The sequence below is a fragment of the Equus przewalskii genome, chromosome 13 (genome assembly GCF_037783145.1).
Source record: "Equus przewalskii isolate Varuska chromosome 13, EquPr2, whole genome shotgun sequence".
Taxonomy (NCBI): Eukaryota; Metazoa; Chordata; class Mammalia; order Perissodactyla; family Equidae; genus Equus; species Equus przewalskii.
Window position 1 is genome coordinate 43,148,422 of NC_091843.1, and position 21,717 is coordinate 43,170,138.

General features: G+C 38.4%; 1 protein-coding gene across 39 annotated transcripts in view; it reads right to left on the minus strand.

Moving 5' to 3' along the window:
• Window positions 1-823: 823 nt before the first annotated feature.
• The window catches only part of CDC42SE2 (CDC42 small effector 2), a 135,857-nt gene continuing 114,963 nt past the window's right edge, over window positions 824-21,717 (minus strand). For 20 of the 39 annotated variants that reach the window (XR_011525620.1, XM_070571217.1, XM_070571229.1 and 17 more), the window contains 3 exons: window positions 8,424-8,525; window positions 3,998-4,118; window positions 824-3,507 (listed from right to left, as the gene is read on the minus strand). Coding sequence is in view for 37 of the 39 variants with exons in the window: in XM_070571217.1 (XP_070427318.1) it covers window positions 4,017-4,118; window positions 8,424-8,525 (204 nt within the window). In the remaining 2 variants the exon portion in view is untranslated. Of the gene's footprint in view, window positions 3,508-3,997; window positions 4,119-8,423; window positions 8,526-14,823; window positions 14,988-21,717 lie in introns of those variants that run through there. The other 19 variants (XR_011525621.1, XM_070571237.1, XM_070571246.1 and 16 more) reach the window with 3 other exon arrangements.

Here is a 21,717-nt window from a genome sequence, read left to right on the forward strand (position 1 = left end):
ATCCTTGCTGTGGGGGCTGTCCTATGTGTTGTCGCTATTTAGCAGCCTCCCTGGTTTCTACCCCCACCAGATGTCAGGAGCACCCCTTCCTCAAGTTGTGACAACCAAAATATCTCCAGACATTGCCTAGTGTTACCTGGGGAACACAATCACCCCCAATGGGAACCAGCATCCTAAACTATTTTAGGGGGAAGCTCTAAATTGCCTGAACTTTCTGTGATGATGGAAATGTCCTATAATTATCTACTATGGTAGCTGATAGCTACATGAAGCTATTGAGCACTTCAAATGTGGCTCTATAACAACTGAGGAAAAGAATGCTTAATTTTATTTAAATCCTATATATACCATGAGAACAAAATGCCTCAGTATGGAAAATTGAGGACGTATTTAACACCTTTGTTAAAAATCAGCTATCAATCACTTGTGAGGTTGACAGGCAATAAAAATGTAAAGAAAAAGGATATTAATATATTTTTTTTAAAAAACCTCCCTCCCTCTCATTTCCACTTTTTATCTTTGCTCAATAACTTACTTTCTTCCTATCATCTTACATAAAATTTTTTAAAATAAGTCCTATTTCCAGGCACTTTAGGTTCACTCTCACTAGGCATTTGGTAAATTATAAGGTGAAGTTAAAGATTAAAAGATAAGAACTTAAATTTCTAAACTAAAGAGAAAAGAGATAAATTGTTTTTGCATAATAGTAGTCATAACTGAAAATATGAGAATGCTAAAAAGGTGCTCTAAGTGAATTCTGGTAAATAATTCTGTGAAGGGAAAAATCTAAATGAACTAAAAGAAAGGAAAAACCAAACCAGGATTCAAAGAAAACATTTATTGAATCAAAATCAATATTTTCTTTTTAATATCTACAAGCCAACACTGAATTTACTTTATTCAAGAATGAACACAATGTACAAAAAAAGTATGCTTATATTATAAAAATATGTCAATTTATCTTCTGGGTGCTGAGCAGACGTCATTTTAAACAAAATCAAGGCAAACTTGCTCTCCATAATGAAACTGCTATAATTTAATAACAAAAGTGAAAGCTAATATCCTCCCAAAGTATCTTTAAAGGCCCACTGATAATGCTGCATTGGAAATGCTAAACCCAGTCACCACAGCTGACATTTCCGCTCGATGGTTATTGGCACCACTTCATGCCCCCACCATGGGAAAGCACCTCTTTTATCACTGAAGACAGAATCCATGTCCTTACTTTAAACCTTCACTCAGTTTCCCTTGCTTAACAGTGGTCAGCATGTATGTCAACAAAGTATTAACCGTCAATCCTATTTATTTAATTAGCTTCAATTTTAAAATGAGATACATTGCTATGGGGAACAAATGACCTCTCGAGATTTAGAGTCCCACTTATGAATGCTTCACACTCCCTAAAAGACGTGTGTCCAAGGTTACTATCTTAGGATTTTTGTAATTTTCTTATTTCTTGAATTTCTTGGCACCTCCCTTGGCATGTGCTGTGTACACAGTGTGGCTACTGTGAGGTCAGTGGTGGCTGCACAGGGCAGCCTTTGGCTTACCATGGAGAGATGCTCCAGCGGCTCACTGGAGTATTTGGTCCTTGGTAGAAGCAGAAAAGACAGTGATTGGAAAAAAAGAATAAAATCAAATCATGAGTTGGGGAAAAGGGACCTATTGTTCTAGGAGTTATATGACAAGTATAAAACTTGTACTAATTTTAAAAGTCAAAATAGAAGTAGACTAAAGAGCATCAGTGCTGACAATGCCTAGAAAATCCAATCTGTCTTTTGAGGAGCACTGACTCTGGCTGAGCAGAATGACAATGTACTCAGGCAAATTCCAGAGTCCAATATCCACACAGTGAATTAATGACACTAGATGAATTAAATTTTAGAAGTTATTGCCTATTTTGATTACTAAGCATAAATATTTCTCCTTGACAGATTATGTGTCTGTTCAGGATTGACACCCAGGAAGGCTCAACATTGCAGAAATACAAGGATTGAGCAATCTAGTGCACCACCCTACCGGGTAAATGAAATTAAATTCAAAAGAATTAGGGGGGAAATGCTTTTATGTTTTGCCCGCATAAACCTAATATTTATTCAGTTACCTTTCTCACAAGAACCTGGGACTAAGGTCAGGGGAAAGGGGTAAAAGAAGAGAAAATTTCTTTATTCAATTACCTAATTCCTTATAGTTCTCTAAGTAAGTTTTCAATTAAGCCCCATCTGCTACATGAAATGTTAATTCTACCGAATATAGTTAGACAGGACTGAATTGGAAATAAGATTGAAACCTTTCCATGAGAATACAGACCACTAACTGGCTTAACACTAGACCCTTAGGGGAAGGAGAAGCATTTACAGAAATATCTGAAATACACACAGTTTGTGAAGAATAAACATATTTTGGAACCTGAGCAAAGGTTTCTTATCAATACCATAAAAAGTCACGATACAGGTTATTTTCCCTGGCAACGATTCAGCCAGGTCAGTGTGTTGCTCTTGGCAACTTCCATTGCCCCAAAATATGTAGAATATGGACAGCCCAAGGACTCTGGAGTCTGCAGTTAGTAGTACAGGCCAGAAGTTCAACAAACTGTTACTGGAAACAACTGGATACCATAATGTTAAACACAAAATAAAAACAAGTAAAAATAGAATGAGTACACAAAGAAACGAACAGTTACTAAGATGATGATGCTCAGAATCAGACTGGATGAGCGTATCACCGCAACACTCAGATACATACCATACCTGTTTATAATCACAGGTCCTTGCTCTCAAAATAAATATACTGAACATTTACAACAGAATGAAGGCCTTATGAATGCAAGCTTTTCTTTTATTGTAATAGATGAAAAAGTTATACTTCTAAAATAAGCTACCAGTTAGCTTTCTGTAGAACTGATGTGACTTGGTGCCACAGCTAACCCTTCTCTAATAGCAGCAGTATCGTCAACCCACGGCAGCAAAGAAACGCTCACTCCTGCATCCCATGGGCTCCCACACGAAGCAACTTCATAAAGCATGCAGATATCTACTCTGCTTGAAGTTTCAAATGAATAAAAATGATCATTGTGCTTGTGGGTCTCATACCTTCCAAATATACATAAACGGTGACAAATTAACACAATAGCAGGTCCTTGCTTACCAAGAAAATCATAAGGCAGAGGGTTGGAGGTGGAAGGAGAAACGAAAAAATAATAGTGCTGCATTCACAAAAAGATCATGCTAAGATCAGATCCATAGTGATAAAAATTGAAAACTATGCCGCAATCCAAAGAACTCTGTCCATGAGTCCAAAGGCATGCACGCCAGCTGAGGAAAACGCAGGAGTCGCCTGGCAATAGCTGCTTCGGAGCAGAACAGAAATGTCTCACTGGAGTAATCACAACGGGGTGAACAAGACGCCGTCACACTTCTCTTTTGTAATTGAAAAGAAGAGAAAAGCAATCACGACAACAAAAATGAAAGAATAGGGGAAAGAGAAAACACAGAAATTCACAATGACCTATAAAAACCAAAAGAAAAATCCAAATTATTTTTACACTTTAAGGATTCATCCTTTTTAAAAGTTGTCTTTTCTTTTTAATTTGAAAAGTCTATCAATAAGGCAGAGTTAAATACAGTTCCTTCACTACAGTTGGACTCCCTGCAGTACCAGTACTCAAAATAATAGCCTCACTCTTGTCTAAAGGACACATAAGCAACGTCTTGTCACCAGAATCTCAGTCAAAGCCTCCTCCCCAACCAGATGTCTTACAGCGTTTAATGTCTTCATATGGAAAAGAGCAAGCTAAAACTAATAACCAAATATGCAGTAACTACGTAGAATCGGCACTTCAGCAGCCTACTAAATATTGTGCCTTTTCCAGTAATTCACAATTTTTTAAAAAAGAGAACAAAATATATATTTGTAACCCCAAGACTTAAGTCTGTCTATGTTGTCAGCTGTCTGTCGGTGATGGAGGGCCGTGAAGCCCCAGCTCTGAGGTACTCACCAGAGAAGGGACCCGGGGGCTATCCTGCCTTCGTGTCCACAAGCTGCATCTGCACGTTGGCAGCAGACATCCCGCCCCCGTAGCCGCCCTTGGACTGCATCTGGTTCTGAATGGAGCTAACCTGAAACACGACAGAACAGAACAGAACCGAACAAGTCAGGAACCAGGGCCAAAGCAACCAAGCCATTCTCGCCTCAACATTTTAGCTGGGCTGCTGTTCTCAGAAGGGTATTTTTTATAGGAAAAAATCTGTAATTTTTTTATAGACTTAAAATTTTTCTGACTATAAGGGCAAATGGTGAGGCTAGTAATTGAAACATTTTTTTTTTTTTGCCACAGCTCCCTCTCCCCACTGCGTTCTCTAGTTCCCAATTACTAAAAATGAGTTTTGTAATTCACAAAGCACTTGGTAGCATTTCAAAAACAGTCAAAAGTATACAGATAAATTCAACCTTCTGTTCCTTAACCTCAAGTATCTTAACTTACAGACACCTCACATATGATCACCTCAATTACTTAGAATAGAATCAGAAACAAAATAAGTATGAATGAAATTGGACCAGCCAAAGAAAAAATTTTCAAGTCCATGTAAAATTTACATACTTGATACAGTTGTAATATCGTCTGATAAAATAAAAAAGAGCCTAAGAATCCAAAGACTTAGACTGTAGTCCAGATTTATTCATATTGTAACTCCAGGTGAACCATTTATCCTCTCTGAATATCAGGCTTATTCTCTGTAAAACGGTTAACATGATAATCTCTCCTAACCACATCACAGGGCTACTTTCTGATAGACTGTAAGATATATAAATGCTGGGATAATTTCTAACTTTGCTGAAACAAAAGCACCTAAAGTTATTTGCAAACTGTGCAGTGTTCTTAATGTATCATCATTATTCCAATCTTAGTTCATATCAATTAGAAACAGTTTGGAAGCAGAGAATAAGAGAATCAGGCTAGACTGCTAGAAAAAGGGAGCACTAAGGTGGTTCTGGAAGTGATGAGCTGACAGTGAAGAGTCAGCACTGGGAGGCAGGTCCGGACATAATGGAATCAGCTCAAAGGGCACTTCACATTTCCACAGTCTCAGGAGGCGGAGGTGGGGCAAGCACAGGGGAAGGGAGCACCATCCATTAATTAATCTACTTATCAAATACTTACTAAGCACTTAATACAACAGAAAACATGACATACAAGGTGCTTTTTTCATTGGTGATCCTGAGTCAATATGTTTAAAGAAAGTAATAACACTTGCCTACTTTGTTTTTGGAGTAAGGCAGGTTTAAATATATTCTAAGAGAACAGAAAAGCAAAATATAAAATGCATAGCTTATTTAGATCCAAAGGGTTTAGGTGAGTAAATGTAGTTGGCTCTTAAATGGGTACATTTTATGGGGCTGGCCTGGTGGTGTAGTGGTTAAGTTCATGCGTTCCACTCTGGCAGCCAGGGGTTCACGGGTTTGGATCCCCAGTATGGACTTACACACCGCTCATCAAGCCATGCTGTGGTGGGGTCCCACATACAAAATAGAGGAGGATTGGCACAGATGTGAGCTCAACAACCATCTTTCTGAAGCAAAAAGAGGAAGATCGGCAACAGATGTTAGCTCAGGGCCAATCTTCCTCACCGAAAAACAAAAAAACAAAAACTGTCACTCTTAAATGGGTACCTTTTTACCCATTAACTGAAAAATTTACTTTTGTGGAACATCTTACTCTAACAATATCACATACAGTCATGCCCCACCTAATGGCGTTTCTGTCAATGATGGACCGCAGACAACAGTGGTCCCATAAGATGAGCACCATGTAGCCTACGTGTGTACTGGGCTACACCACCGAAGTTCATGGAAGTACACTCCATGATGTGCACACAACAACAAAATCACCTAACGACACATTTCTCAGAACACATCCCCAGCATTAAGTGACACATGACTGTAAAGTGTTACTGTAATATCTGTTCACATTACTCAAATGACTATTTTAGGTAAGAGTCTATGAAAAAGAAACTGAAATCTACAGGCCTGCAGGCGCAACATGTTTTATTGTGCTTTGCAGATACTGCGTTTTTTTACATAACCATCCCCCAGCAAAAAGACTACGACTCACTGAAGGCTCAGATGATGGTTAACATTTTTTAGCAATAAAGTATTTTTTAATTAAGGTATGCACTTTTTTCTTTTAAAGACATAATGCTATCAGACTACAGTATAGTGTAAACATAACTTTTTTTTTTAAAGATTGGCACCTGAACATAACTTTTATATCCACTGGGAAACCAAAAAATTCTTGTGACTAGTTTTATTGTGATACTCACTTTACTGCAGTGGTCTGGAACCAAATGCACAATATCTCTGAGTTATGTCAGTATTTATTTTAAGTAAACTTGCTCAGTCTGAGGAGGCTACAGCCAGTTCAAACTCATTTTCCAATCAGTTCAAATTCATTTTCTGCTCCTTTCTGGTAATATCATGTTTTGTGGCACAAACTTGATTTCACCCTGGTACCACATAATTTCCTACCTAACATGACATGTTAGCTTTTACAGCTATTTTTAGGTCTATTTAAAAAACAACAACATCTTTATATTTTTACGTGGTGCATTTATAATGCTATGCAGCTTCTTAAAAAAAAAAAAAACAACCTGTTTTTCCTCCAAAAGTCAATCCTTCAATTCCAAACTGAAGGATCTGAATTTTCTAATAAGAAACCCTTCAGTGTTAAGACTGAATGTATTACTGTAATTGTGGATATATAATATTTTAACACAACAGGGCTATATTATTAAAAGAGTCACAGAAAGCTTTTCTAGAAAGAAGTTAGTATGAAAGGCAGTCCTGGGAAGAACAGTATATTTAGGGGAAAAAAGAAACTATAAGTCACTTGAGTCTTCAGCAGCCAGTGTGGCACGGCTGTTTCATACACATCAAGCCATGTTCCTAATACGAGCTGCTCAGTTCTTAGGATAGAGAAACTTAAGAGAAACCATTTCTTTGGAGAGAGAACATATTTATGGTTTTGTCTCATTTGCACTGTTATTGCACAGGAGAACAGAAGTCTCTCACCAAATCAGGGAGTGCATATCACTGTGGAGACAAAAAACTAACACAGGCAATGACTACAAAGGCCTTTGGGAGACACACTGGTTCTGAAGAGCTAAAACACTTCATAAAAATCCTGCTGCAGGGAGCAGAGAGGCTGCCTGGAGCCTGCAGGGCAGAACCTCCACAGCAGCTGAGGGCCCGTCTCGATCCCACATCTCAGCTGAAGAGGCGGCCGTGGGAGCCCTGCAAGGAACAGTGCTTAAGTTCTGCCTAAAACAATGGCAAGCAACAGTCACCTCCACCAAGGACAGGCTTTTCACAGAGACAAAATGCCAGACAGGAATCTTAAAGGAAATTCTGAAATGTGCATAAACAAGAGTTAAAAATTTAAATATCATGAACTAAAAATTTAAATTGTCCTATATAGTCAGATGTTTTAAAAACCTGAACTGGGGAAGAAGACATTTGTTGATGAGAAAGAAATTAAAATTCATCATATATAACACATTTGAAAGCATTCATTGTCTCTCTCTATATAATAATAACCATATTAACAAAAGTCATAGGGTCCCCTTTGGTCTTTTCATTCCACACTCATCCAGGAAACAAAGCTGCTGCATTATACTTTGACAGCAACCTGACACTTCTTACATTTCCACAAAAGCACTGAGTGAAACAAAGTACTTTTCCTACAGATTTAAAACAAACACGATGTTTCCTTTCCAGGAAGCTACAAATGTCATTCCTTTGCTTACCTAGTAACTGAAGTGACAAACTTGTTTGCTGTATCCAGGATACCCATCCAGCTAGTTTAAAGTCTCTGTTCTCTGCTAAGGCCTTGATGCTGATGAGTGAGTGAGCATATAACGGGTCATGATTTTGTGTTTTAGAAGCCTTATCGACTTTCTGGTTCTACACACTTTAAGGATCATCTAGATGCACACCTTGCTTTACATTTGAGGGAAAGAGGCTCTGGATACTTAGTGGCTTGCTTCAGGGCAAAAGTGAGGCAGAGCCCTGAGAAAAGCCCTCATTTGGTGGTGCTTCCATTACACTGCATGAGAATCAATGGGATATTAACTTCCATTCTGAACTCAAGTCCTTTAAAGGTTACAAGTTTGTATTCAGGAGAAAGGTAGCTATGAAGAGTTTAGTACAAGAAACAGAGACCAATGCATAACTTGGCAAATTAGATGAGAGATTAAGTTTTAATTGTTCATTTTCTTCTCTCTTCTATACTCACATTATATATTTATCTTCGATGTCTACAAATTCATTCAGCATGGTGTAATCATTAAGAACGTCCATACATGTCACACAGGTTACATACGTCTATGCCCCAAGGCCCCATCTGCATGCCCCACCAATATACTTACTGAATTCATTCCGCTGAACAGATCTCCGGATCCCACGTGAGCAGTATGTACAAAGTTGGTTGGCTCTCCAATCATACTTCGGTCAATCCGCCGGCGCCTTTTCTAAAACATGGAGAACAATGTATAGAGAACATGATCTTGTTAACGAAAAACTTATTCTGATGGATTTATATACTATGAGTAGCTTTGTTTAACAATTTAATAAATTTGCCCAGGACACAAAAATACCTAAATCTTGGACTACCATTATTACTTCTTATGATGAAGTCCCCAATAGAAATATACGTACAAAAAAAATGATCGGTAAAGCAAAATATTAGGTTATTATTTAGAACGTGAAATAGATTATTTGGTCTGGTTTTGGTCAGACACATTAGTATAATAACCATTTAAGTTTTATTCTTTTTTAAAAAAATGAGACAAATATAAACTTATCATCAGTCAGTATTATTGTCAGCAAAGAATACAGTGTGATTTGAGTACAACATTATGACTTTTTTTTTCCCCGAGGAAGATTCAGCCTGACCTGACATCCTGCCAATCTTCTTCTATTTTTTAGTATGTGAGCCACCAGCACAACATGGCCACTAACAGAGCAGTGTAGGTCCACATACCTGGGAACTGAACCTGGGCCACCAAAGCAGAGCACACCAAACTTAACCACTAGGCCACCAGGGCTGGCCCAACATTATGACTTTTAACATTAACAAAAGGATTGTATTTTGATGGTTATTACTTTGATTATACCCAACTACCCTTCCACGCTGCAATCAACCTGTCAGCTGCTCTGTATGGGGAAGATTTGGTCCTAGTTCATTCACTGTTTTCTGATCTGTTCCAGCTGGAACAAAACCCTATCCAACCTCAGTCCACTAGGCTGGGGTTTACTGACTCCTAATTTTTGGCAACCACTTCTTACAAGTGCAGGACCCTACTTCCCAGTAACTTAGCTACCAGCTGGAGTCCTTGCCCCACCAATATGCCCATCCACCTCAGTAGAGATATTTCCTACCCTGCTGCTGTTTCACTGGTCATCTGAGATTTTTCCAGAGATTAAGGCATTAATGTTAAAAGCCAGTATACATTCTTTCACTGTCCTCTAGCTTTTATTGCTACAGATTAGAATCCCAAAAGAAGCCTGATGTTTTTCCTCTGAAATATTTATGTTCATCCTCAGAGTTCAACAGAGACACTGGGCTATCTCTAAGTTTGTTGGTTTTTCCTTCCAGTGTTCCGTACGGCATACGGTTGGTCACTCTAGATCTGAACACAGGTTTTACTATATCTTAGAAAAGTTTTCTTCTATTATTTCTTTGATATCGCTCCTTGGGTTCCTTTTTGCTATTCCCAGAGCTCCTGTTATGTGGACATTTGAATGAGTGTTTACATGTGAGAGAGAGCGTGTGTTATCTTCCAAGTTCCTTATATTTTCATCCATTATTTTTATTTCTCTTTATAGTTTTGCTGCAGTGGAAAATAATTCCACTTGATCCCCTTCAGGAATCAACAAATTTTTTTTATAGGCCAGATAGTAAAGTTTTTAAGCATGCAAGCCGTACAGTCTCTGTCGTAGTAGAATGTAGTATGTCTGTCATTGTAGTATGAAAGCAGCTACAGACAATGCATAAACAAATGAGTGTGGCTGTGTTCCAGTACATATTTACTTACAAAAACAGGTGGCAGGCTAGATCTGGCCTACAAGCAGTAGTTTGGTGACCCCAGTTCCAGACCAGTAATTTTTTCAGTGGTACATTCATAATTTCACTTTTCAATTATAGCTATTTCTTCAGAAGCTCTTTGTTATGAGATCTCATCACTGCAATATTTTTTAATCTCTTTGAGAATTTGTATTATAGCTTCTTATCTTTTCCTCTTAAAATGTTTGACTATATGTATTAGAGTCTATAAACTAGGGAGCAAAATACTCTCATTCCTTTACTTCTCCAAATTTAGTTACTTCAAGCCCCTTTTAGAAGGGTTGATAAGAAATTCAACCCATGTTGTGGGGCCCTGCTCCATAGGATTATAGAAAAATTCTAGGTTAAAATGGCGTCAGGAAACCAAGGGAGGGTCTAGATCCTTTGTCTTTGTTCTTCAATTTTTCTATTCTGTAGCACAGTGCACGGATTTCCTGCTATTTTTTTTTTTTTTGCACAGGCTAATTCAGGTGCCCTAAAGGTGCCTCATACACACTCCCTGCCCCTAATCACAGACTTGACACCCACAGCCCTCCTTTGACCCAGGATGCCATGCTAGCAATGTGCTCATCTCTTCCATCCTGTTCCCCAGACTCTCAGTTTGTCTATTTCTACACACCCCTTTCAACACACTTCCCTTCAAACTCTTCTCATCTGGGATGATACAGCATAAGTCCCTAAATGAGCCTTAAGATGTAATGCTACCTTCTCTTTTCTAAGATTAAGGTAGGGAAAGAAGATGCTAATGGTAGTTGTGCGCCTTTTTTCTTCTTGGTAAATAGTGTTACATTTCCATTAAATTTGCACTGTTAGGAAGCTATTTGTTTGCCAGGCACACCCAAATGTATCTTCACCATCAGAGGATGTGAATTTTCTCAACACCTGGGCAGGACAAATTGTTGGAGTTTCTTCCCCAGTAAGCCCCTTGACTGACAAGTAGAGAGGGAGGCTTCTAGGTTCTTGGCACACTCCAGATATGAGCATAAAAGGGAAGTCTCCAGTTGAAGAAAAAGGCTACCAGTTAGGTTCCATGGGATAATTGTATCTGCAGGACTGCAGACTTTTCCCAAGGCCCTGTGCACCTAACTCACAGGGACAACAGCGCCTGATGTGCTGAGTGTGCCACTTGGCTCTGCCAAAGGGCCCTTTCAAGCAGGCAAGGGACTGGCATATTTCAGAGAATAAGATCCACACTTCTAGGTCACTGTGTCTTGATCATCCCTTGCCCTGTGAGCACACAGAAGCAACTTCTAACAGTTCTGAATCTGCATCATTTCCTCCGGAAGGATGTGTTTGGGGCTTAGCAGACGGCTACACTTGGCCCGCATCTCCCGGTTAAGTGATTTATTCTAACAGTCGAATTATTGCAGGAAGATGTTGGCAGAGAAGAGTTACCATGGTGCACTCAGGCCACCACTAATGTCACCCAGAAATGCATCTTGAAAGAACCAATTAATGGATATGCTTGTGAACTGATACACTTCTGAAAGAGGGATATTAATATACACTGATAAATAATATTCTGAATACCAAGGGAGAATGTGCAAAAAAGGATTAACTAAACTGGTTCAAAAGAGACTACTCTCACACTGAAAAGCAAAGGACAGGAAGACTTCAACTTACCTCTACTATAATGACTATGTTAGGTAACTAATTTAAAAATCTGAAAATAGTGAATCCTTTTCAATTTGAATTTCACTGAGTTGGGGAGTTGAACTTTCTCTTTAGTACTGGAAGGTTTCTTCATGCCACCTAATCTCACCTTGATTTTAGGGTATAAAAGTGGAAGCTTTCAGTCGTTCCTTCATGAAAGGCTACAGGGACACAGCTTCTAAAGCAGGGGAATGACATGACCAAATTGGTTTTAAAAGGCTACTCCGTGACACGTACAGGTGGAAGGCAGGATGGAGGGGACCAAAGGAGAAGCTATTATAGTAATGATGGTGAAAAGAGATTACCTGGATTCAACTAATAGCAGAAATGAAAAGAAGTGGGTATAATCAAGAGGTCTTCAGTGGGTAAAAACAATAGAATTTGGTTGTTGACTGGATTTGAGAATTGAGGGAGAGGAAGAAATTAAGAAAGATGCAAAGATTTCCTATCTGAGAAGAATGCACAATTCCCCGGGTTAGATAATACTGAAAGAGGACCAGGCTTTAGGGGAAGATGAAAAATCCAGTTTAAAACACACTGAATCTGAGGTGTCTGTGAGACATCCAGGTGAAGTTATCAAAATGGCAAGTTGGATACATGGATACAGCAATCAAAAGAGGGTAAACTAGAGATAACAAATAGAGAGTCATAAAAATGCTGTAGGAGTTAATGAGACTTCCTAGGAAGAAAGCTGCGGGGAGGAACTTGAAATAAGTTTGGGGGTGGGAGGGAAATAAGCCATCAAAAGAGGCCAGCAACAGCCTGAAAGTAAGGAGGAAAAGCAGGTGTGTCTTCTTGAAAGTGTCAAGAAGAATTAGGCAATATAGTTGAAAGCTGGTGAGATGTCAGTTAGAGAGAAATATGTTCACTGGTTTCAGCAACATGGAGCGAGCACCTCAGTGAGTGCTGTGTCAGCGGAGTGAGGCTGGAAGGCAGCAGAGGGGACTGAGGGGTGTCCAGGAGGTGGAGAAATTGAGCCATCAAACAGACAACTGGAGAAGTCTGGCCTTCTGGACAAGGAGAAGAAAGAGCTGTAGCTGAAGGCAGAAGAAATGAGGACTGCAAATTTCCCTTGAAGATGAGAAAGATCCAGTAAAAGAGGAGAGACTGAAAGTATAGAAAAATAAAGGATTACCAACATAAGGTTCCAGAGAAGGTAGGAGGGATGAATCCAGACAGAGGCCGAGGTGTTCTTTAGACTCCTAACACTGTTAATGAATCAAAATCTAGATTCTAAGTATAATTAAATATTTTAAAATACAAAAACGCGATATTTTTCAGGCACACTGTGGATATTTAAAGAATAGCACACTTTTTTGGTGTGCTGAATTAAGAATAAAAGATACAGACAAGATTTAAATCATGGGCAAACAAGGGGAATTCCAGAGTTGGGCCTCTGCAAAGAAAAACAGGAAATGGTGCACTCGGCTCTGATACGTATTAACTGTTGTCAGTAGCAGAGTCACCGTTTTTCCTGGAAACATACTCTATTCTTCACAGGGAACTTTATTAAGACTGTCGACCGTCTGAATAATTCCTGCCATCCTTAAAATATTAACTATTATTCTGCATAAGGTCAAGGACTAGAGGTATGCAAAAGCGAATAGCTGTGTTAGGGTGGAGGGGATTAGGGGAAATGTCTCTTCCCATTTATTGTGTGTCAATTATGCCTCATTAGAGCTGTTTAAATCTTAGAGATCCATACTGAAATATTTTTGGATGAACTGTCATATCCAGAATTTGCATTAAATTCTCCAACTGGAGGGGGAGGTGTTACATGTGAAACAAGATGGCCCCCCCCCCATCGACAACTATGTGTGTGGTTGGGTGGCTGGGTTTCTCTTCCCCCTATTTTTGTGTATATTTGATAATTTTCCCAATAAGAAGTTTTAAAAAATAAGAAGTTTTAAAAAAGACTTGTAAATTCCTTTAGTTTCCTCCTACTCATACAACTTTACATAAAAAATTCTGTATCATGGACTAATAAAAATGGTGTGGCACAAGTAGGAATAAACATTTAATTTCATGTCTGATTTCCATCAGAACTTAATCTTGTCCTTATTCTTCCTGATGCCTTACAATTCTAAATTCATTCCCTACCCACTTCCCGTCTTCCTCCCAAAACTACTAAAAGATGTAAGTTTTAAAAAAATTTACTGCAGAGCTACCACATAACATACGGCTAGCTACAACATCTATTTAGTTTAACACTGCTATTCATATACATCATTCATATCTTCACATCACATGTTTCTTCTTTGAAAATAAAACGGCAAAAATGACTTAAACAATAAGGCAAGGTGTTCACTGTCTTCAGAGTCTCCATACCACTTCTCTACACTGTTCTCAGCTCCACCCTCCGCCCTCCTCATGTCAGTTTTAGTCTCAGGCTGGGAGCAACACAGATGCAGCAAGTCCAGGCCTTGCATCTGTGTAGAACGACATACAGAGGAATACCTCTTTATCAGAAACAAGGCACATTTCCCCTGAGGTTTCCACACAACTTCCCCTGGCATAGGGGAATTCTGTGAGTTCTACGCCCTGTCTTGAACCAACCCCTTTCACTCACAGAATGTCTGTCTTAGCCAAGCCAATCACAGCTAAAGGAGTGCAGACTCCATGACTGGCACAGAGCCTCAGGGATCACCAGGAGTATGAGGGTCCACTGCTCAAACTGTATGGCTTCTATACAGCAGAGGGGAGGAGGAATGGATGCCGTGGTTAGAATGATAATGTCCACCAAGCAACTGTTATGAAATTTAAAAATTACTAGGCAAATGTTTATTTTAAAAACCTGGAATGTAAAATTCAGAGAAAGATTATTCCAAGATTATTCTTCCAACAGATCCCTCTTCTCTGGTTTCCCACCAATCTCTCTGGCCACTACTTCTATCTGCTTTTGTTTATCTTGCAGAAGCTGGTGTTCTCCAGGATATCCTAGGTCCCTTTTCTTCCCTCTCCCATGTCTTCATCTCATTAACTCTATGCTGATAACTAAGTCAGTCTATTTTCTCTTTTCTGGGATTAAGACTATACATTCCACTGCTTACCGGACAGCTCCATGTGAAGCTCAAGAGGATTTTCAAATTTCCTATGTCCAAAACTGAACACACAATCTTCTTTCTGTAATCCATTCCTCCTCTTCATTTCCTCTCTGGGTAAACATTTCTACCAGTGTTTCAAGCTAGATTTGAAGGCTGTCCCTCGCTCCTCCTCCTTCCTCATATTATCACGTCCGATCAGCATCACATCCTATGAATTGTTCCCTTTTACTCTTTCCATCCCTGTCACTGCTACAGCCTTATATCAAGTCCCTGTCGCCTTTTACCTAGATCACTAACTTACTTGCTTCCAGTTTTACAACGTTCTTTCTCCTCCCAATATTCTTCCCCTTGTATCCACATATACCTTCATAAAGTACAAAACTGATTATGTCATTCATCTGTTTAAAATCCCTAATGGCTTTCCAAAACTTTCAGGATAAATTCGAAACTCTACAGCTCATGAAGTCCTGTTTCTCTCTCCAAACTCATCTTACACTATTCCCTTCCTCACATTCTAAGCTGTCATCTGCTACTTGAAGTTCCCTAAATATGCTATGTTCCCTCTCACTCCTCTGCCCTCTGTCCAGAAGGATCTCTCCTACAGCTCCTTAATTTGACTAACTCAGGCCTTATTCCTTCATACCCTCTAGTCTGGGTGAGGTGCTCCCCCTCTGTGCTCTCAGAGTGCCTTGTGTTCACCTCTACCAAAGTAAAATTTACATCTCACACCAAGTTCAAACTGTCCACTGGATGGTAGATGTGCTCCTATATACAGAGGGCATATAAAATGTGAATCCACAAGGGCCAGCACCATACATGGTACCTAGCAATTCATCAACAAACTTTTTTTGGAATGAATGAATTTATGAATGTATAAATGTTACATTCATAGTTTTTAAGGATTAATTTTCAAACACGTTTTTGTAGCAATATAAATACTTTGTCTCTCTCATATTTCCAGACTATTGATCAAGTACAGCTTCTAGAGAAACTAATTACTTAGTCACTTAAAAGTTAAAACCTCCTCTAAGACTGGTCTCTGGGCAGATTAGTGTGTAAACACATGCCACTGAGGAGCAAATTAAGGCCCACAGGGTAACAGGAGGCCTAAGGTTAAGAGCGCAGGGTGGAACAGCCTGAAGTACTTCTAGAAAGGGACACAGAGAACAAATTAACAATAAAAGTGCCTGCCATCTGGGGCAGTGAAAAACAGCTGGTACTTTCAGGCTGTAAGATAGTAATCAGTTATATCAATATGGCCTAAGTAAATAAAAGTAAATAAAGTAAAAAAAGTAAAAAGTAAAAAAAGTAAAAGTAAATAAAAGTATTAAAAGTAAATAAAAGGTTGAAAAAGAAAGAGATGCTCCTGACTTGACTTTGTGACCTGGAGAAAGTCAGCTGAGTCATAAAACTTAATCCCCCCACCTGTGGATTATATCAAATAAACGTATGATTCCCAGATTATGTTGAACACCCAGCAAACATCCAGGGGCCCCACAGGATATTTTCAATTTGAAGGAAACACACTGATAGTCAATATAGGTATGATACTGTGTGAACTACTAACTTGAGAGAAATTTCAAAATTTCAACATTAGAGCATACACTCTTTTCAATGACATATCTTTGTGAAGCAGAGTTTTCAGTGGTTGTTATGAAAAAAGCCCAAGCATTGTACAAAAGTCAATATGGAACTGGAAAAGCAGGTGGTGGTTTTCATTCTGATTCTACAGCTTGAGAAGCTGGGTAAGGAGCTGGGTAATGCTTAGTAGGCACACACATCCCATAAGTAATTGTGGTTATTTAAGAATGAAATAAGAATTTATTTTTTCTTTCAGTTTATGTGTATTATTTTTTTAAATGGCAACCAAGTTGTTAGGACATAAATATTTACTAAGTTGTCTGCACCAAACTAGTTATTAAATAAATCTGCAAAGTATTTCTTTTGGCCCAGGGGTGCCATGAAAAAAATTACTAAAGTGTTAAGGGCACCAAAAACAGAAAGTTTGGGAGCCTCTGAAATAAGCTAAGTTAATTGTTTGAAATATTGACAGTGTAACCAGGCACCAGGCATTTCTTAAACAAACAGCAATTTTTTCTATGATGCCACTGACATTGATGCCTAGAGTACATGAGTTGCCTTCGAGTCACCTCCTATTATCCATCCAGTTCATATGACAGGAAAAAAAAAAAGGCTAACAAACACAATAATAACATAAAAATGGATTCGACATTTTTGGTAGTAAAGGAAAAGGACTTTCCTAGTGGGTCTTCACTTACACAAAAAATGAAAACAATACCTTTCATGGTAATAATGTCAACAAACTACATGAAATGCTCTTACCGCAAACCTCTTCCCACTTGGCAATTCCCTATTCATTCCTTAAGACACAGCTCAAACATAACCTAAGTTGAGGCCGCTGGGTATTCCTTGGTCTTAGCATTCAGAGCACAAGGCTCCTATTTCAATTATAGCACTTAAAATACCATGTTATGATTTATCTACTTAGAGTCTGATTTTCCCACTCTACTAAAAGTTCTTCTGTGACCACAGCTGTGCCTGATACATCAGACAATAAATGGCTGCTGAATGAATAAAAGGCTTTAAAAGAAACAATGTCAGCTCAGTTCTCTAAATACTACTGTCTTATGCAACGTTATGACCAAATACCTCTCAAGGACCTATTATGAAAAAATGTAATGCCGATGCTAGTATAGTTTATATTTCTGCCCCCAAAATTACTTCTCTAACGGTTTTATTTTCTCTATTTCACAATACTGCTGCGTCCCACAGAGTAATTCACTGTCATCACTGTTTTGGTTTTATACTGGGTGGAACCTGGAAAGCAGTGGTTCTCAAACTTTAGGATACACCAGAATCCCTGGAGTGTTTGTTACAACACATGCTGCCAGCTCTACTTGCAGAGTTTAAGATCCAGCAGGTTTAGGGGAAGGGTGGGGCATCTGCATATCTAACAACACGCCAAGTGACACTGATGGCTCAGTGGTTTAGAAACACTGGCTCTAAAGATTTACAACTGAGTATTTAAAAAGTAATGGGTAATACTTAAGAGTCTTACTACACGCCAGGCACACTTCTAAGCACTTTAAATACAGGAACTCATTTGCTACTACCTTGAATAGCAGTATGTTTTAATATTCCCTTCAAATCTGAGAGCCTCTGGCAAACTCTCACTTGCTATCTCTTGACCTTTGCTCAAGTCCCTACCTTATATTCCCATTTGGTCACCTCTCAACTGTACTCCCTGAATAAAATTTTACAATTATTTGTGTCTTTTTTCATTATTTGGATAGCCATTAGGTTGAGTATTTTTTTCTCATTAAAAATGAACAACTCTACAACAACCAAGCCACCAATGTTTTTTTAATCAATAGTTTTTATCAAAAAGAAGGGCTTATTTCACTGTAGCAAACAAAGAAACACTTCTATCTTCTCAGGGCTCAGCAAAGAAGAAGCAGACAGAAACACACATCTCCCAGTATTTCCCCAGAAGAGGCCTATTTGCATACTTTAAGCTGCTGCCTGAGCATATGGCTTCCAATCAGCCTGCATCTAGATGCTGACTGAGACCCTCCTGTTTGGGACACTGACAGCTCTTAGCATACCCTCACAGACTAGGAACCATTAACAAAAAACATAGTGTGAACAATAACAAGGTTTGAAAGACTACCAAGAACGTGGGCCAGGCTGAATAATAAGGTTCAACTCCTACACGAGACCAGTCCGTTGAGACTGGGAGAGGTGGCTCCTTTATATAAGGCACAGAAACCAAAACAAAGAGTTAAGGAAAATGAAGAAACAGGAATATGTTCCAAACAAAAGAACAAGATACAACTCCAGAAACAGACCTTAATGAAATGGAGATAAGTGATTTACCTGATAAAAAGTTTGAAACAATGGTCATAAAGATGCTCACTGAGGTCGGGGGGAAATACATGAAAAAAGTGACAATTTCAAGAAAGAGATAGAAAATATAAGAAATTACCAAACAGAAATCATAGAGCTGAAGAATACAATAAGTAAACTGAAAAGTTCAACAGAGGGGTTCAACAAAAGCCTAGCTCAAGTGGAAGAAAGGATCAGCAAACTTGAGGAGAGGGCAGTGGAATTTATCCAGTCAGAGGAAAAAAAAAAAAAATGAATGAAAAAGACTGAAGATATCTTAAGGGACTTATGGGACAACATCAGATGGACCAACATTCACATTAAAGAGGTCCCAGAAGGAGAAGACAGGCCAGTACAGAAAGCTTATTTGAAGAAATAGTGACTGAAAATTTCCCAACACTGATGAAAGTAACAGATGTCCAAATCAAGGAAGCCCAGAGGGTTCCAAATAAGATGAATGCAACGAGGCCCACACCAAAAGACATTATAATTAAATTGTCAAAAGTTAAAGACAAGAAAAGAATCTTAAAAGCAGCAAGAGAAAAACAACTTGTTACCTACAAGGGGAATCTCTCCCATAAGACAATCAGCAGAAACATTGCAGGCCAGAAGAGAGTGGTATGATATATTTATTCTAGGTGCTGAAAGAAAAAAAACTGCCAACCAAGAATACTCTACCCAGCAAAGTGTCCTTCAGAATTGGAAGAGATAAAGAGTCTTCCAGATAAGCAAAAACTGACTATGCTGGCAGTACAATAATGTTAAAGAGAGTCATTCAAGCTGAAATGCATGGACACTAATTAGTAACAGGAACACATATGAACATATGTCTCACTAGTAAAGGTAAATATTCAGAATACTCAAATATTGTAAGGGTGGTGACTAAATCAATAGATTTATAAATCTAGTATGAAAGTTAACAGACAAAAGTAGTAAAAATAACTATAACTACAGTAATTTGTTAATGGATACACAAGGTAAAAAGATGTAAGCTGTGACATCAAAACATAAAATGTGGGGCCAGCCCCATGGCAAAGTGGTTAAGTGTGGCGCATTCCACTTCAGCGGCCCAGATTTGTGGGTTTGGAGCCTGGGCACGGACCTACACCACTTGTCAGCCATGCTGTGGTGGCGACCTACACATAAAGTGGAAGAAGACTGGCACAGATGTTAGCACAGGGCTAACATTCCTCAAGCAAAAAAAGAGGAAGATTGGCAACAGATGTTAGCTCAGGGCTAATCTTCCTCAGCAAAACAAAACATAAAACATTAGGAGGAGAGTAAAAGTATAGAACTTCAGTATGTGTTCAAACTCAAGTTGTCACCAACTTAAAATAGACTGTTATAAATATAAGATGTTTTATATAAGCCTCATGGTAACCAAGAAGCAAAAACTTGTAACAGATACACAAAAGATAAAAAGAAAGGAATCTAAGCCTGCTACTACAGAAAACTGTCAAATCACAAAGGAAGAGAGAAACAGAAGAAAGGAACAAAGGAATTACAAAACAGCCATAAAACAATTAACAAATATGGCAATAGTAAGTCCATACCTATCAATAATGAGTTTAAACGCAAATAGACTAAATTCTCCAATCAAAACACATAGTATCTGAATGGATCTTAAAAAAAAAAGACCCAATTAGGTGCTGCCTACAAGAGACTCACTTCAATTTTAAGGATATACACAGACTGAAAGTGAAGGGATGAAAACAGATATTCCATGCAAACAAAAACCAAAAGAAAGCAGGGGTAGCTATACTTATATGAGACAAATTAGACTTTAAGACAAAGACTGTAATAAGTGACAAAGAATGGCATTATATAATGATAAAGGAGTCAATCTAACAAGAGGATATAACATTTGTAAATATTTATGCACCCAACAAGGGAGCACCTAAATATATAAAGCATTTATTAACATACCTGAAGGCAGAACTAGACAACCATGCAGTAATATTAGGGGACTTCAATAGTCCACTTTCAACAATGGATAGCTCATCCACGCAGAAAATCAATAAGGAAACACTGGACTTAAATGACATGCTAGATCAGGTGGACTTAGACTTTTACAGAACATTCCATCCAACAGCAGCAGAAAACACATTCTGTGAGGACATTGAATCAGTAATCAAAAATCTCCCAACAATGAAAAGTCCAGGACCAGATGGTTTCCCTGGTGAATTCTACCAAACATTTACAAAAGAAGTAACACCAACCCTTCTCAAATTCTTCCAAAAAGTGTAAGAGGAGAGAACACTTCCAAACTCATTTTACAAGACCAGAATTACCTGATACCAAAACCAGACAAGAACAAGAAAAAAATTACAGGCCAATAACCCTGATGAACATAGATTCAAAAATTCTCAACAAAATATTAGGAAATTGAATTCAATAGCACATTAAAAGGATCATATACCATGATCAAGTGGGATTTATTCCAGAGATAGAAGGATGGTTCAACATCTGCAAATTACAAAATGTGGTATATCATGTTAATAAAATATTCAGATGCAGAAAAAAACACTTTATTATAAATAGATGTTGACTTTTATCAAAACTCCCAACAAATTGGGCATAGAGGAAATGTACTTCAATATAATAAGGGCCATATATGACAAGCCCACAGCTAATATCATATTCAATGGTGAAAAGCTGATCACTTTTTCTCTAAGACCCAATAGAAGACAAGGATGCTCACTCTTGCCACTTTTATTCAATATAGTACCGGAAGTCGTAGCCAGAGCAGTTAGGCAAGAAAAAGAAATAAAAGGCATCCAAATTGAAAATGAATAAGTACAACTGTCTCCATTTACAGATGACATAATACTATATACAGAAAACACTACAGACCACCAAAAAACTGTATGTGATGTATGCCAAAGCAATCACGAGAAAGAATAACAGAGCTGGAGGCATCACACTTCCTGATTTCACACTATATTACAAAGCTATAGTAATCAAAACAGCATGGTACTGACACAAAAACAGACA